Raw genomic sequence first — 14,773 nt, 5'->3', positions numbered from 1 at the left:
TGTAATTTTATTAACCAATGTCACCCCAATTAATTAATAAAAAACATTTAAAAAATAGTTTTATTCTCCTTCTTTGAGCATGTGCTTTACTTGTTTCTAATGAATATAACATGGTAGAAATGATGGATTGTGACTTCTGAGGGCAGATCATAAAAGGCATTGCAGTTTCTTCCTGTTCTTTCTTGGACCGTTCACTCTGGGGGAAGGCAGACACTCAAGCAGCGCTATACAAAGGTCCAGGTGGAGGAAGGAGGCCTCTTGCTAGCAGCCATGTGTGTAGCCGTCTTGGTTGATCTTTCAGCCTTACTCAAGCCTGCAGATGAGTGCAGCCCCAGGTGTCATTCTGACTCTTCAGCTAAACTGCTTCCAAATTTCTGGACCACAGAAATTGTGAGATGACAAACGTTTCTTGTTTTCAGTTGCTAAATTTGTGAGAAATTGGTTATGCAGAAATAGATAAATAATACATGCATTAATATGCATACAAGCTATACTTATTGAACATTTGGATCCTTCTCTAAGCATTTTATGTGTAATAACTCATTTGATCATTACGATAAACATATATGGTATGTATTATTACTCTCTACATTTTGCAGATCAGGAAACTGAGGCACTGAGTAACTTGCCCACGGTTGCCCAGCTAGCTGGTGTCAAAACTAGGGATTGAACTCTGGCAGTCTGGCTTCACTCCTCCGTACACTGATCTCGGTGTTACACTGCTGTTATAATGATGCTGGTGCCACTAAGAAATAAGCTCTCATGAAATAGCCAGAGACAGGCTTGAGCTTCAAAATACAAAATGCATATGAATATATACATAACACAGAGATACAGATAACAGGACAGCAAATCCCAGAGGGGAAGGGGGAGGAAATCAATGGCGGGGGGAGGGCAAAAGGGGTGTAAATAGGGACACGGGGGTGGGGGTGAGGGTGTTATATTCAGTGGGATACTTGAATCCATGTTAACACAATCAATTAAAATTAATAAAAAAAATTTTAAAAAGAAAAAAATGCATATGAAATATAAAGAAACTTTCCAAAAGATTGAAAAACATTGGAGAACTGGCCCTGGCCGGTTGGCTCAGCAGTACAGCATCGGCCCAGCATGTGGAAGTACCAGATTCAATTGCCTGTCAGGGCACACAGGAGAAATGCCCATCTGCTTCTCCACCCTTCTCCCTCTCCTTTCTCTCTATCTTTCTCTTCCCCTCCTGTAGCCAAGGCTCCAAGAGAACAAAGTTGGCCTGGGCGCTGAGGATGGCTCCATGGCCTATGCCTCAGGGCTGGAATGGCTCCCGCTACAACGGAGCAATGCCCCAGATGGGCAGAGCATCGCCCCCTGGTGGGCATGTCGGGTAGATCCTAGTCGGGTGCATGCGGTAGTTTGTCTCTCTGCCTCCCTGCTTCTCACTTCAGAAAAATATATATTAAAAAAACATTGGAGAGCCTTTAAAGAAGGGGCTATGGCCCTGGCTGGGTAGCTTAGTGGGTTAGAGGGTATCCTAATACACCAGCCTTGAGAGTTCTTTCTCCCTGTCAGAGCACATACTAGAATCAACCAACTAATGTATAAATAAGTGAACAGCAGAGTGATGTTTCTCTCTGTCTCTCTCTCAAATCAATAAAAAAAAATTTTTTTAAAGAAGGAGGCTAGGTTCTCATCCACTAAAGGCTCCCAGATGGAACTCTCAAGTCTGTTTCCAATTCCATGACAATTCTTTCTAAGATACAACATGATTTAGTAGCTCCACTTGGAAATATTAGAGTGCAATTGAATTTAGAATGTTCTTTACTTTTCTTTATATTTGGTTAAAATTAATGACACATTTGTTTTGAATTTTGTTGTGCTAAGTTGGAGAAAATGCATACATACCACCCTTTTTACTTCTTTTGGACTGTGACAGTGACCAAAATATACTCAGTTCTAATACTTCCCATTCTTAATTTGTAGTATTCACATTAATTGATGTGTGTAGAAATAAAATATGGTAAAAATTTTAAAAATCATCATTTACTTTTTTCTCTCTTTTTTTGTATTTCTTCAAAATGTCATTCTAAATTATGACGCATCTTAAAGAAAATTTTAATTTCCATATTGGCAGAGGTTAGCTCTATAATTTATTATTCTTTCTTTAAGCAACTAATATAATATACATAAAAGTGTTTATTAATAATTAGGTTAGTGTATTTTAATTCAATAAATTTAAAGCAATTCATAAATATTTTAGGTGGCAAATATAATTCTTTCCTAGTTCATAGAAGCAAAAAGACTGACAAAATCATTGTAAGGCCTTTAATTGTTTTCTTCTCAGAGAGGCCTTTCCTAACCACTTTCCCAACAGGCTGCTGTTCTGTGGGGTTCTGTGTGTGTTTTCTTTTAACTTTTCATAGAGGTTATTGCCATCTAGTGAGCATAGTATATATTTCACGTATTTATTTTATTTTCTGTCTCTGGCAGTAGAATGTGAGCTCCATGAGGGCAGGGAGATTGTGGTGTGCTTTGTGCACTGCTGTAAACTCAAGACCTGGGGTAATGCCTGCTACATAACAGGTGTCTGATAAGTATTTGTGAAACAAATGAATGCAAAAGATCTGCAAACAGATAGGGTAGTGTTTCCCAAACAATACTAATGATAATTCTTATTTAATGAATGTTTTCTTTTTTGAAAGATTTTTATTTATTATCTGACCAGGTGGTGGCACAGTAGATACAGTATCAGACTGGGACGCAAAAGACCCAGGTTTGAAACCTGAGGTCGCAGGCTTGAGCGCAGGCTCATCCAGCTTATGTGTGGGCTCATCAGCTTGACTGTGGGATCATAGACGTGACCCCATGGTCACTGGTTTGAGTCCAAAGGTTGCTGGCTTGAAGCCTAAGGTCACTGGCTTGAGCCCAAACATCACTGGCTTGAGCAAGGGGTCACTCGCTCTGCTGTAGCGCCCCCCCCCCTCCGTCAAGGCACATATGAGAAAGCAATCAATCAACAACTAAGTTGCAGGTGCCACAATGAAGAATTGATGCTTCTTATCTCTCGCCCTTCCTATCTGTCCCTCTCTCTGTCTCTCTCTCTGTCTCTGTCACACAAAAAATAGACATATTGATTATAGCAAGAGAGGAAGGGGGAGAAAGACAGAGAAACATCAATCTGTTTCTGTATGTACCCTGATTGAGGATCAAACCCACAACTTTTGTGTATAGGGATGACACTCTCTAACCAACTGAGCTATCTAGCCAGGACTGTTGAATATTTTATTTCATTACCATATTGATGATCTAGGAGGGTTGGTATTAATATTATTACCAGTTTACTGAAGTTGTAATTATCCAGAAATTAACCTGCCCAACGTTATATAGAAATTAAGTAGCAGAAATTGGTTTCAACATTATGTTAACTAAAAGAAGGCAGTCACAAAAAGACACATATTGTATAATTGTGTTTATATGATCTGTAAAGAATAGATAAGTCTATAGAGACAGAGGATCCTAGTGGTTGCCTAGCTCTTTGGCAAAGGGAGTTTGGAGAAAATAAGAGGGAGGTGGCTGCTAGTGGGTATGGGATTTCTTTTAGGAGTGACAAAAGTGTTTTAAAATTAGAATGTTGTAGTGGTTGTACAACCATTTGAATATATGAAAAACCATTGAATTTTGTATTTTAAATGGGTGAATTCTATGGTATGTGAATTATATCTCAATGAAGCTGTTAAAAATACATAATAAAAAACTGTTTTCAAACTCAGATTATTTTTGGCTTCAAACCTTTAATCACCTTTTAGAAGGAGCCAAGACTGGAGAAAGAGCTGGTTCTGAGACCTGCTTAGGGAAAGCACAAAGTTTCTTGGGTGATCATGTGCCTGAAGGTAAAGAGGTGCCTCAAACAGATTGGGAGGCGTCCAAAGTACATTGTAAAATGAGAGTGCCTTCCTTGGTCAAATAGGAGATAATTCAAGAATCAAAAATCAAAGCGATAGTAATTACTGTCAATATTCATACCAAAACCAAAAAACAAGCTCCAAACAAACAAAAACAAAAGTATTGCAGGAGAAATGAAAGCTCTTCCTCATGTAAAAGTGTCAACTAACATAGATGGAATAAATGAAATTATAGGATTATAATCTATTCTAAAACCACTATAATAATACTTGATTCAGTGGAGGCCAACACACAGCGTTAAAGATTCTTGGGGAAGATACTCACACAGTTTCAAAGATTTACTCTACAGATTACTTTTTAAAAAAAATTGAGGCAAAATTTATATAACGTAAAGTTAATCATTTTAGAGTGAACAATTCAGTGGCATTTCCTACATTTACAGTGTCACCAGGTCTTCCATCTCTATCTAGCTCCAAAACATTTTTCTTGCTACAAGATAAAACTCTGGCCCATTGGGCAGTTGCTCCTCTTTCCCTCTTCCCCAGGACATTGGCCACCACCAGTCTGCTTTCTGTGGGTTTGCTTATTCTGGGTGTTTCATATAAACAGATTCTTACAATATGTGACCTTCAGTGCCTGGCTTCTTTTACCTGGCATAGCGTTTCTGAGGTTCATCCACACTGAAGTGTGTATCAGCACTTCATTCCTTCTTATGGCTGACAAATATTTCATTGTATGTCTCTATCACAATTTGTTTATCCATTCATGCACTCATAGATATTTGGGCTGTATCTAACCTTTTGGCTATTGTGATTTATGCTGCTCTGAACATTTGTATAAAAGGATTTGTCCAAGTACCTACTTGTTTTTTCTCTCTCTTTTTAAAAGATTTTACATATTGATTTTAGAAAGAGGAGGGCAGGAGAGGAGCACAAAGCATCAACTAGTAGCTGCTTCTCATATGTGCCTTGACTGGGCTAGCGCAGGGTTTCAAACCAGCAACCTCAGCATTCCAGGTCCACGTTTTAGCCACGGCACCACCACAAGTCAGATGCCTACTTGTTTTCAATTCTTTTAGATATATACCTAGGAATGGAATTGCTGATAATTCTATGGTTAGCTTCTTGAGGAACTGTAAAACTATTTTCCAAGTGACTTTTCCAAAGTGGTTGTACCATTTTACATCCCCGTCAGCAATGTGTGAGTATTCCAATGTCTCTACATCCTTGCCAATGCTTATTTTCATTTAAAAAATTACAATAAGGCCCTGGCCGGTTGGCTCAGTGGTAGAGCGTCGGCCTGGCGTGCGGGGGACTCGGGTTCGATTCCGGCCAGGGCACATAGGAGAAGCGCCCATTTGCTTCTCCACCTCCACCCCCTCCTTCCTCTCTGTCTCTCTCTTCCCCTCCCGCAGCCAAGGCTCCATTGGAGCAAGGATGGCCCAGGCGCTGGGGATGGCTCCTTCGCCTCTGCCCCAGGCGCTAGAGTGGCTCTGGTTGCGGCAGAGCGATGCCCCGGAGGGGCAGAGCATCGCCCCCTGGTGGGCAGAGCGTGGCCCCTGGTGGGCGTGCCGGGTGGATCCCGGTCAGGCGCATGCGGGAGTCTGTCTGACTGTCTCTCCCCGTTTCCAGCTTCAGAAAAATACAAAAAAAAAAAAAAATTTACAATAGCCCTGGCTGGTTGGCTCAGTGGTAGAGCGTCGGCCTGGTGTGCAGGAGTCCCGGGTTCGATTCCCAGCCAGGGCACACAGGAGAAGCGCCCATCTGCTTCTTCACCCCTCCCCCTCTCCTTCCTCTCTGTCTCTCTCTTCCCCTCCCGCAGCCAAGGCTCCATTGGAGCAAGGATGGCCCGGGCGCTGGGGATGGCTACTTGGCCTCTGCCCCAGGCGCTAGAGTGGCTCTGGTTGCAACAGAGCGATGCCCCAGAGGGGCAGAGCGTCGCCCCCTGGTGGGCGTGCCGGGTGGATCCCGGTCGGGCGCATGCAGGAGTCTGTCTGTCTCTCCCCATTTCCAGCTTCAGAAAAATACAAAATAATAATAATAATAAATTAAAAAATTAAAAATTACAATAATTCTATTGTTGTAGGACTTGACATGGCATTCCATGTGGTTTTAATTTGCATTTCTCTAATGATGTTGAGCATGTTGTCACACACTTGTTGGCCATTTGTATATCTTCTTTGGAAGAATGGTTATTTCTTGAGTCTTTTGTCCACTTTTCACAGACTACTTTTTAAATACAAAGGAAAAATTTCACCTTCAGCATGAAACGATTAAATATAACATCACCAATGATGAACGAATCGACATGATATCCGTCTTGACATTCTGATGTACTAAGAAGGACACAGTATTATCTACATATGTAGTGTACCTGATATAATTATTTTTTTAAAAAACGTTTTTTTTTTTTAAAACTTATTGATTTTAGAGGAGGGGGGAGGGCAAGAGAGAGAGAAAGATCAACCCATTGTTTCACTTATCCATGTATCATTGGTTGATTCTTCTATGTGCCCTGACCAGGGATTGAACCTGCAACCTTGGTGTATCCAGCCTATACTCCAACCAACTGAGCTACGCCACCAGGGCCTGATACTGTTATTTAATATGAATCTAACAGGGAACAAACTGAGGAATATTCTGCAAAACAGTAGAATTGGATTCTTCAAAAACAGTCAATGTGTAATAGAGAAATACAAAACCAGGAATTATCCTAGATTAAAGAAGTTTTAAAAAATACATGACAACTAAAGGCAATGCATAATCTTTTATTGTATCCTGGATTGAAAAAAAAGGTCAGTTAAAAGGCACATTTTGAAAATTTGATTATGACATCGATGTATTATAGATAATAGTATATTACAATCTCTTGGAGTGATAATGGAATCTTGATTATGTAGGAGAATCTTTGTTCTTAGTAGGTATTTATTGAAATATTCAGGGGTAAAGGGTAACTATGTCAGCAAAAAATTGGAATGATTCAGAAGAAACAACCCTCACCCCCACATTCACACAGGGAAAGCAAATGCAGTGAAATGCTGAAAGTTGGTAATAGGGGGTTGTTATATTCATTGTTTTTCTCGTAATTTTCCTATAGGTTTGATGTTGTTGAAAATAGAAAGTTGAGAAAATAAAAAGCTCTTCAAGTCTGAGTAGTGCTCTCTGATATGTTGGGTTTAGCGTCTTTAGAATAAGGAAAGACTAGCTACTTTATTCTAGCTAGTCGATCAATTAAGAATACAGTTGTTACCGAAGTGAGAGTATATGATCAGGATGGCTATCTTTCAAAAATATAATTATTGAAAGAAACAAGGGAATATTGAAGTGATCATTTTGTGCCATTATCAGCTTGATTCACATTTTTATTAGGAAGCATGATATGTGAGAGTTTGGAATCGGCTAGGTCTAAATGTGAATCAAAGCTAGGTAAACTGTTTAACCTCTTTAGGACTCAGTTTCTTCATTGCAAGATGGAGAAAATAACTACTTGTTGGTATTGTGTTAAATAGTTGTACACGTTATTTATTGAATTCATTTAACTCAGTTGCAAAAGCTTCATTCTACTTTCCATGCTCTGCAACTTTTGCCTTATTAAACTTAAGCAATCCTGTGCGATAGGTAACGCCCAGATAAGATGACTTCTCCAAGGTCACACACACAGCTAGTGAAGGACCCGAGGCCTCTCAGTTCTTGATCTGGTGACCTTCCCACACCCGCCAGAGAGGAGGAAGCGGCGCTCATGGGGATGCAAGGATGTACAGGAGTCAAGGGGGGGAAGAGGCCGCGCCAAGAACAGTGGTGTGACACTCGTGGAGGCCAAGAAAAGGCGCACGGAGAGGCGGGAGGCACCACCGGCCAGAGTGCGTAGGGGTGAGGCTGGCTGGAGAGGGAGGTCGCGGGCCGGGTTGCCCGGGAAAGGCTGGAGGGAGGCTGGGCCGGCCGCTGGGGCGCAGGAGGCGAGGACCGGGCCGCGGGCTGGGGCGAAGAGGCCTAGGGCCCGAGCGGCGGTGGTCGTGTGTGAGGGGTCGGGGTCGGCTTTCGCACAGGTAGGGCGGGCGGGCGACCGTGGGGAGCAGAGGAGCCGCTGAGTCCCGGGGCGCAGACCTCGCGGGGCGTGGGGGGCGGGGCTGGCGGGGCGGGTCTTGCCGGGTCCCCCGCGGGAGCGGCGGCCGGGGCGGCGCAGGCGCGGTGCCCGCCTCCTCCCCGCTGGCGGAGCGAGCGGACGCTGCAGCCGGCTGGGCTCCCAGGTCGCCGCCGCCGCCGCCGGAGTCGCTAAGACCCCGCACCCCGGTTCCGCTGCGTCGGGATGAGCTCCCGGAAAGGTGAGTGGCCGCGGGGACGCCTCCTCCGGGCCCCGCGGGCCGGCCCGCCCGACCGTTAATGTGTGTCTCCTCTCTCTCCAGTGCTGGCCATTCAGGCCCGAAAGCGGAGGCCGAAAAGAGAGAAACACCCGAAAAAGTGAGTCCACGCCACGCTCGACCCTGGTTCCCCGCCCTTGCCCGGTCGGGGGCAGCCCGCAACCACGTCGGGGAAGTTGCCTGGATCCCAAGGGCCGGAGGGCGGGCTGATCCCCAGGGAAGCGGCGCTCGCCGTCTGCGCCCCGGCGGGCGGCCCGGGGGGAGGGGCGCGCGAGGCCGCGACCGGCCAGGGGAGCATCCCCGGCCCCCGCAGCCCTGGGCCCAGTGTCGGCGGCCGGCGGGGCGGGCGTGCGGGTGGCGCGGGGTGTGCGCACGGCCGCCTGCACGCAGAGCTGCCCTGGGGGCGCGGACCCACCCGGGAGGGACGGTGGCGCCGGGCCGGCAAGCCTTGCGCAGCGTGAGGCCGCCTCGCCGCTCCCACCTGGGCACGGGGGCCGAGAGTGTCTGCGCGTGTCCGTGTCGCCCCGCCGTCCTCACTGGCTCCTGCCTCTCGGCCTTTCTGCTGAAGACAGAGCCCGTGTCTAGAGGGTCGCCTGGGGCGTGTGCCTGGCGCAAGTTCGGTGCCGAGACCCTGCGTTAGGCGCCCGGGTTTGTATTCGAAACTTTCTGCTCCGGCCGCGCGTGACTGCTGCGCGGAGCGGGTGGGCGTGTGCACTGACGGTCCCGCCGCGGCTTCCAGGCCCCTCATTGTGCCCAGAGTTGGTGAATACGGGGTGATACTTAAAACGTGCCATCTGCCGGCCACCTCCAGGCTGGTCACGGACCGGAGTGGGAGCGGCGGGCGCCCACGGAGCCTTGCCTGGAGAGCTGCTCGGAGACCGCTGAGCGCCGCCACCTCTCGCTTTTCCCTTTTTTTCTTAATTTTAAAAATCTGCCAGCGTTCATCACCTTTACTCCTCCTCAAAGATAAGCGGCTCTGCTCTTCCTTTTGAGTAAGAAATACTGTGTGTTATTTTTGGTGTTATGGGGAATGGCAGTCCATGCTCATCTTTAAATAAAACCACGAAGCATTTCTGGGTTGTTTCCTTTGGGGGCTACCCGGCAGCGTTTCCAGGATGCCTTCCGTCTCTTCACCGTGGTCTCTGTTTAGGGAACTTCATACCCACTGGTGGCATCTATGAAAACTGCCGAAGTTATTACTAATGTGGTGTAGCATGACAGCATTTTGTTCATTCAGAATGGAGTATAATTTGTAAGTACATCCAGGATATCACAGAATGTAGATATTGACATAATGCCTTCCTTAAAAAAAAAAACAATATGGGAAAAGGACTGAACGGAATATTTGGTAGTTTTAGATGCTTTAAAATAATTGATGGTATCTTTCAAGTCAATCAGAACTTCAAATTTGGTATTTTCTTTGATGAATGATGAAAGTTTAGCCAATAAATGAGAACTGTAATGTTTAGGACCCTCATTGTTGGCTTTTAATCTCACCTTTTATTTCTCCATACTCATTAAGTTCAGAAACGTGAAAAAGTTGAGAAAAGCATACCCTGGGTTTGGGGGAATGGGGTGTGTGTGTGTAGGCATGTGTGTGTGTATGTACTGATATATATTTATATGTATACATATTAGTAAATGTATGTGTGTTTTATATATATGTATACATGTAAATAGAACTGTTAAGAAGTCATTGTGTTTTCTGTTTTCATACTTAAGGATATAACTCAGGGGTCCCCAAACTTTTTACACAGGGGGCCAGTTCACTGTCCCTCAGACTGTTGGAGGGCCAGACTATAAAAAAAACTATGAACAAATCCCTATGCACACTGCACATATCTTATTTTAAAGTAAAAAAACAAAACGGGAACAAATACAATATTTAAAATAAAGAACAAGTAAATTTAAATCAACAAACTGACCAGTATTTCAATGGGAACTATGCTCCTCTCACTGACCACCAATGAAAGAAGTGCTCCTTCTGGAAGTGCGGCGGGGGCCGGATAAATGGCCTCAGCGGGCCGTAGTTTGGGGACCCCTGATATAACTTTTCTAATGTCCAATGCTGCAGTTGGGATTTATGTGATATGATTATAAGAAATTAGCATATATTTATACTATTCCACTACACACACACACACACACATACATACATATTACTCCCATAGATTAGTTTCTTCCATTGTCTTGTATTTATGTGATAAGATTTGAGAGGCGGAAAATCCAACCAGCACCTAATTACATAACTGATTAAAGTGATGTCATTTTTTTTTTGACAGAGAATCAGAGAGGGGGGATAGATAGAGACAGGCAGACAGGAAGAGAAAGAGATGGGAAGCATCAGTTCTTCAATGTGGCATTTTAGTTGTTCATTGATTGCTTTCTTATGTGGCTGGTTGGATGGGGGGGAGGTTGCAATGGAGCTTGTGACCCTTTGCTCAAGCCAGCAACCTGAGTGGTTTCTAACCTGGGTCCCCCGGGTCCCAGTCTGCCCCTCTATCTACTGCGCCACCACCTGGTCAGGCAAAGCAATGTCATTTTTAACTTAATTCTTTGAATCAAGACATTATTTTAAGGGAATGCTTGATATGATTTATTTCTGCATGTATTCAGCAGTAGTTGCATGCCTTTCATAGGAGGTGGTGATAGAAGTGAACTTTGAATAAGACCAACAAACCTCCTCATGAAACGTATATTCTGTGGGGGTTTGAGGAGAACCCCAAAGATGACAAATTAAGATGCTGATTGGAGATAGTGCTAAATAAAGCATATGGAGAAAATTAAGATGGGGCACCTTAAGTAATAGTGGTGACATTTGACCACTGCCAGTCACTGTGCTGATGACTTTACATGTGTTTATCCCTTGTGATAACCCAATGGGGTACACGTTGTTGTTACCACCCTTTCACAGACCAGGAAATGGGACACCGCTCTGGTACATAACTATTGAATCAAGGCAGCCTGGGACAGAGTCCACACACAGCTGTCTGACGAGGTGACATTTGAGCTGCAGCTGGAATGAGGAGTAGGTGGTGGGAATGTGGCAAAGTTCCTAGGGAGGAATGGGTAGGAATGTTGGAGGAACCCAAGGGCCAGGTGGCTGGGGTGCTACAGAAGAGGATGGTGGGGGAGGAGTCAGTGAGGAGGCCTGGCCTTGTAGTCCTTGGGGAGAAGGGATTGGGGCTGGCAGGGAAGGAGTTGAAAATGGGAACTGGCCAGTTAGTAGGAGGGAAACCATGGTGACTTGGTTCAGGGCGTTGGAGAGAAGTGGTGATGGAAGGGACTTCAGGAGACCGGGAGTCTCAGAGGTGTACTCATTTTAGAAGCAGCTCTGACAAAGGTTAAGGTCACACAATTAGTTTAGTTTGGACCAGAAATCAGGTTTCTGATGCCATGTTTTTGCTTTTGATTAATTCTGTAGAGGAGGAAAGGTGTATTAGGGGGTCATTTTAAACTGTATTAATGTAATAACTGACAAATTTGAATTTTTCTGTATGACTGCATGGGCTTGGTTTGATGTAATGCTTTTGTCATTATCTGCTTGTATGTGCAAGCCAGTTCTTCATTCATTTTAGTTTATTTTACTTCTGGGGAGTTTAATGAATTAAGTCAGTTCCATTTTTTAGTATTCTGGAATTTGTAGTCATCAGGAATAAGATTGAGATATCTCTGCTTAGCCACCTCAAAATTTTAATCTAAACAGATTGTTCTGGTGATTTTTCTTTGCTAATTATTAGTTGTGCTAATTGTAACCAGCAGCAAGAAGGACTGCAGTGTCATTCAGTCCTGAATTTTAACAATTAGCTAAATCGCATGGCTTGGGGCAGATTTTTGCCTTGGGGCATGTGTGTATGTGTGTGTGTGTGTGTGTGTGTGTGTGTGTGTGTGTGTGTGTATGAAAGTTTTTAAAGATATTTTTTATTTGTTGATTTTTTCCCTACATGTAACTTCTTTATTGAGACATAATGCATGTACCATAAAGTTTGTTTTCGGAAGTTTATAATCCACTGGTTTTTGGTATAGTCACCAAGTTTTGCAGCTATCACCATTATTTAATTCCAGAACATTTTCATCATCCCCCCAAAAAACCCTGTACTTATTTAGCAGTCACTCCCCCTTCTCCCCTGCCCCCAGCAACCACTAATTTATTTTCTGCCTCTGTGAACTTACCTATTTTGGATACTTTATATGAATGGAATCATACAGTCCATGGTCTTGTGTCTGATTTTTTTCACTTAGCATAATGTTTTCAAGGTTCATCCATGTTGTGACATGTGTTGGTGCTTCATTCCTTTATATTGCCAAATAATGTTTCATTGTCTTGCTACAGCACATTTTATCCATTCATCCTTTGATGGACATTTGGGTTCTTTCAACCTTTTGGCTATAAATTATTTTTTAATAAAATTTTTTAATTTTGACACGAAGTTGCAAAAACAGTACAGAGTTCCCTGTGCACCCTTCATCCAGCTTCCCCTAGTGGTGGTATCTTGCATAACCACAGAACATTGTCACAACTAGGAAATTGACATTGGCACAATAATGTGAACTCAAGTAAAATTTCACCAGGTTTTACATGCACTGTGTGTGTGTGTGTGGGGGGGGGGGGTCTGTCAAATGTTACCATTTGTATATTCATGTATATTTGTGTAATCATTACCATGATTAGGGTGCAGAACTGTTTCATCACCACAAAGAAACTCCATCTTGTTACCCTCACCTCTCCCTAACCCCTGGCAGGCACTGAGCTGTTCTCTACTAACTTTTTACCACTTTGAGAGTGAGATAAATAGAATTATACAGCATGTAACCTTTTGAGATTCACTTTTTTCACTCAGCGTAGTGTCTTTGAGACCCATTCCTGTTGTTAGGTGTATCAGTAGCTCATTCCTTATTGCTGAGTAGAATGTCATGGTGTGAATGTACCTTAGTTTATCCATTCACTAGTTAGTTTCTTGTATTTTTTTTTTTTTTGTATTTTTCTGAAGCTGGAAACGGGGAGGCAGTCCACATGCGCCGGACTGGGATCCACCCGGCACGCCCACCAGGGGGTGATGCTCTGCCCAACCGGGGCATCGCTTCTGTTGCGACCAGAGCTACTCTAGTGCCTGAGGCAGAGGCCATGGAGCCATCCCCAGCGCCCGGGCCATCCTTGTTCCCATGGAGCCTCGGCTGTGGGAGGGGAAGAGAGAGACAGAGAGGAAGGAGAGGGGGAGGGGTGGAGAAGCAGATGGGCGCTTCTCCTGTGTGCCCTGGCCGGGAATCGAACCCGGGACTTCTGCATGCCAGGCCGACGCTCTACCACTGAGCCAACCGACCAGGGAGTTTCTTGTTTTTGATTCTTACAAATAAGCTGCTGGATGTTCGTGTACAGGTTTTTATGTGAACTTACTTCTATTTCTGTAGGACAGATACCCAAGAGTATGATTGCTGGAGGACTTATATTTGTATTTTAACTTAGTAGCAAGTTAGCAGCTTTGTATCTTGGTGTCTATTCCTGTCTGTTTTTTCTCTGCATGATATCTGTGATTTGTGTGTGTCCTGTTGGTGATGGCGTTCTGCACTGTATCCTTATGTTGGTAGGTGGGACCTGTAGGTCATTGCTTATCTGTTTTCTGCAGTATGGGTTCTAACTGCTGCAGAAAATGATAGGCATGCAATTGGTGGCACTGTGTCAGTGAATCACAGGTGCAGCAATTTAGGAATGCTGTGGTACAAGTCTTTATTAAGTAATCCTCAACTCTTCCCTATACTACAAACTCATGCTCACAAGGCAATGACTTTGGAGTACTTCTCTTGGAAGGTAATCACTTACTTTTGACTTCTTGTTTTGTTACTCACTTGTTTATTCAACAAACATTTGTACTTATCAGCAGTGAAATTTAGCACAACACAAATGAAGCAGATACCTAGTATTGCAGATATTTAGTGCTAGGCAGTGTGTTGGATGCTGGGAAGATTAAGATAAGTAACACTCTGTACTAACTCAAGTAGGAGAGAGTGCCTGGTCTACAGACCATTGGAGGACAGTGTGATAAGTACTGTAAGGTTTAGATCAGTGGTAGTCAACCTGGTCCCTACCGCCCACTAGTGGGTGTTCCAGCTTTCATGGTGGGCCTTAGCGGAGCAACCAAAGTATAAATAAAAAGATAGATTTAACTATAGTAAGTTGTTTTATAAAGATTTATTCTGCCAAACAGCGAAAATCCGACATAAAGTACTTGATAGGTAATTATTATTATATGCTTTAACTTGCTATAACTCTGCTTTATAAATTTTATAAAGTAAAGTTACTTCCCTACTTTATAAATCACAATTACTGTGGAACCGGTTAGAAAATTTTACTACTAACAGAGATACAGAAGTGGGCAGTAGGTATAAAAAGGTTGACTACCCCTGGTTTAGATACAGTGATACATTGATTGGTAAGGGAAGGCTTCAACCCTTTGAGTAGTATGAACGTTGTTAATGTATGGCCTCACTCAAAGGGTTAAAAAAAACTCACTACTCAAAGGGTTAAGAAGATACCTTGTTTGA

General features: G+C 43.8%; 1 protein-coding gene across 8 annotated transcripts in view; it reads left to right on the top strand.

Annotated features, from left to right (window-relative positions):
• The first annotated feature begins 7,607 nt into the window (after positions 1–7,607).
• The window catches only part of SRPK2 (SRSF protein kinase 2), a 300,854-nt gene continuing 293,688 nt past the window's right edge, over positions 7,608–14,773 (top strand). For 5 of the 8 annotated variants that reach the window (XM_066354334.1, XM_066354340.1, XM_066354337.1 and 2 more), the window contains exons 1-2: positions 7,608–7,735; positions 8,279–8,333. In XM_066354334.1, the coding sequence (XP_066210431.1) occupies positions 7,615–7,735; positions 8,279–8,333 (176 nt within the window). In that variant the 5' untranslated portion in view covers positions 7,608–7,614. Of the gene's footprint in view, positions 7,736–8,065; positions 8,198–8,278; positions 8,334–14,773 lie in introns of those variants that run through there. The other 3 variants (XM_066354341.1, XM_066354338.1, XM_066354339.1) reach the window with 2 other exon arrangements.

Source organism: Saccopteryx leptura, chromosome 12, assembly GCF_036850995.1.
Source record: "Saccopteryx leptura isolate mSacLep1 chromosome 12, mSacLep1_pri_phased_curated, whole genome shotgun sequence".
NCBI classification, from domain to species: Eukaryota; Metazoa; Chordata; class Mammalia; order Chiroptera; family Emballonuridae; genus Saccopteryx; species Saccopteryx leptura.
This window is presented reverse-complemented; position numbering and strand designations above follow the sequence as displayed.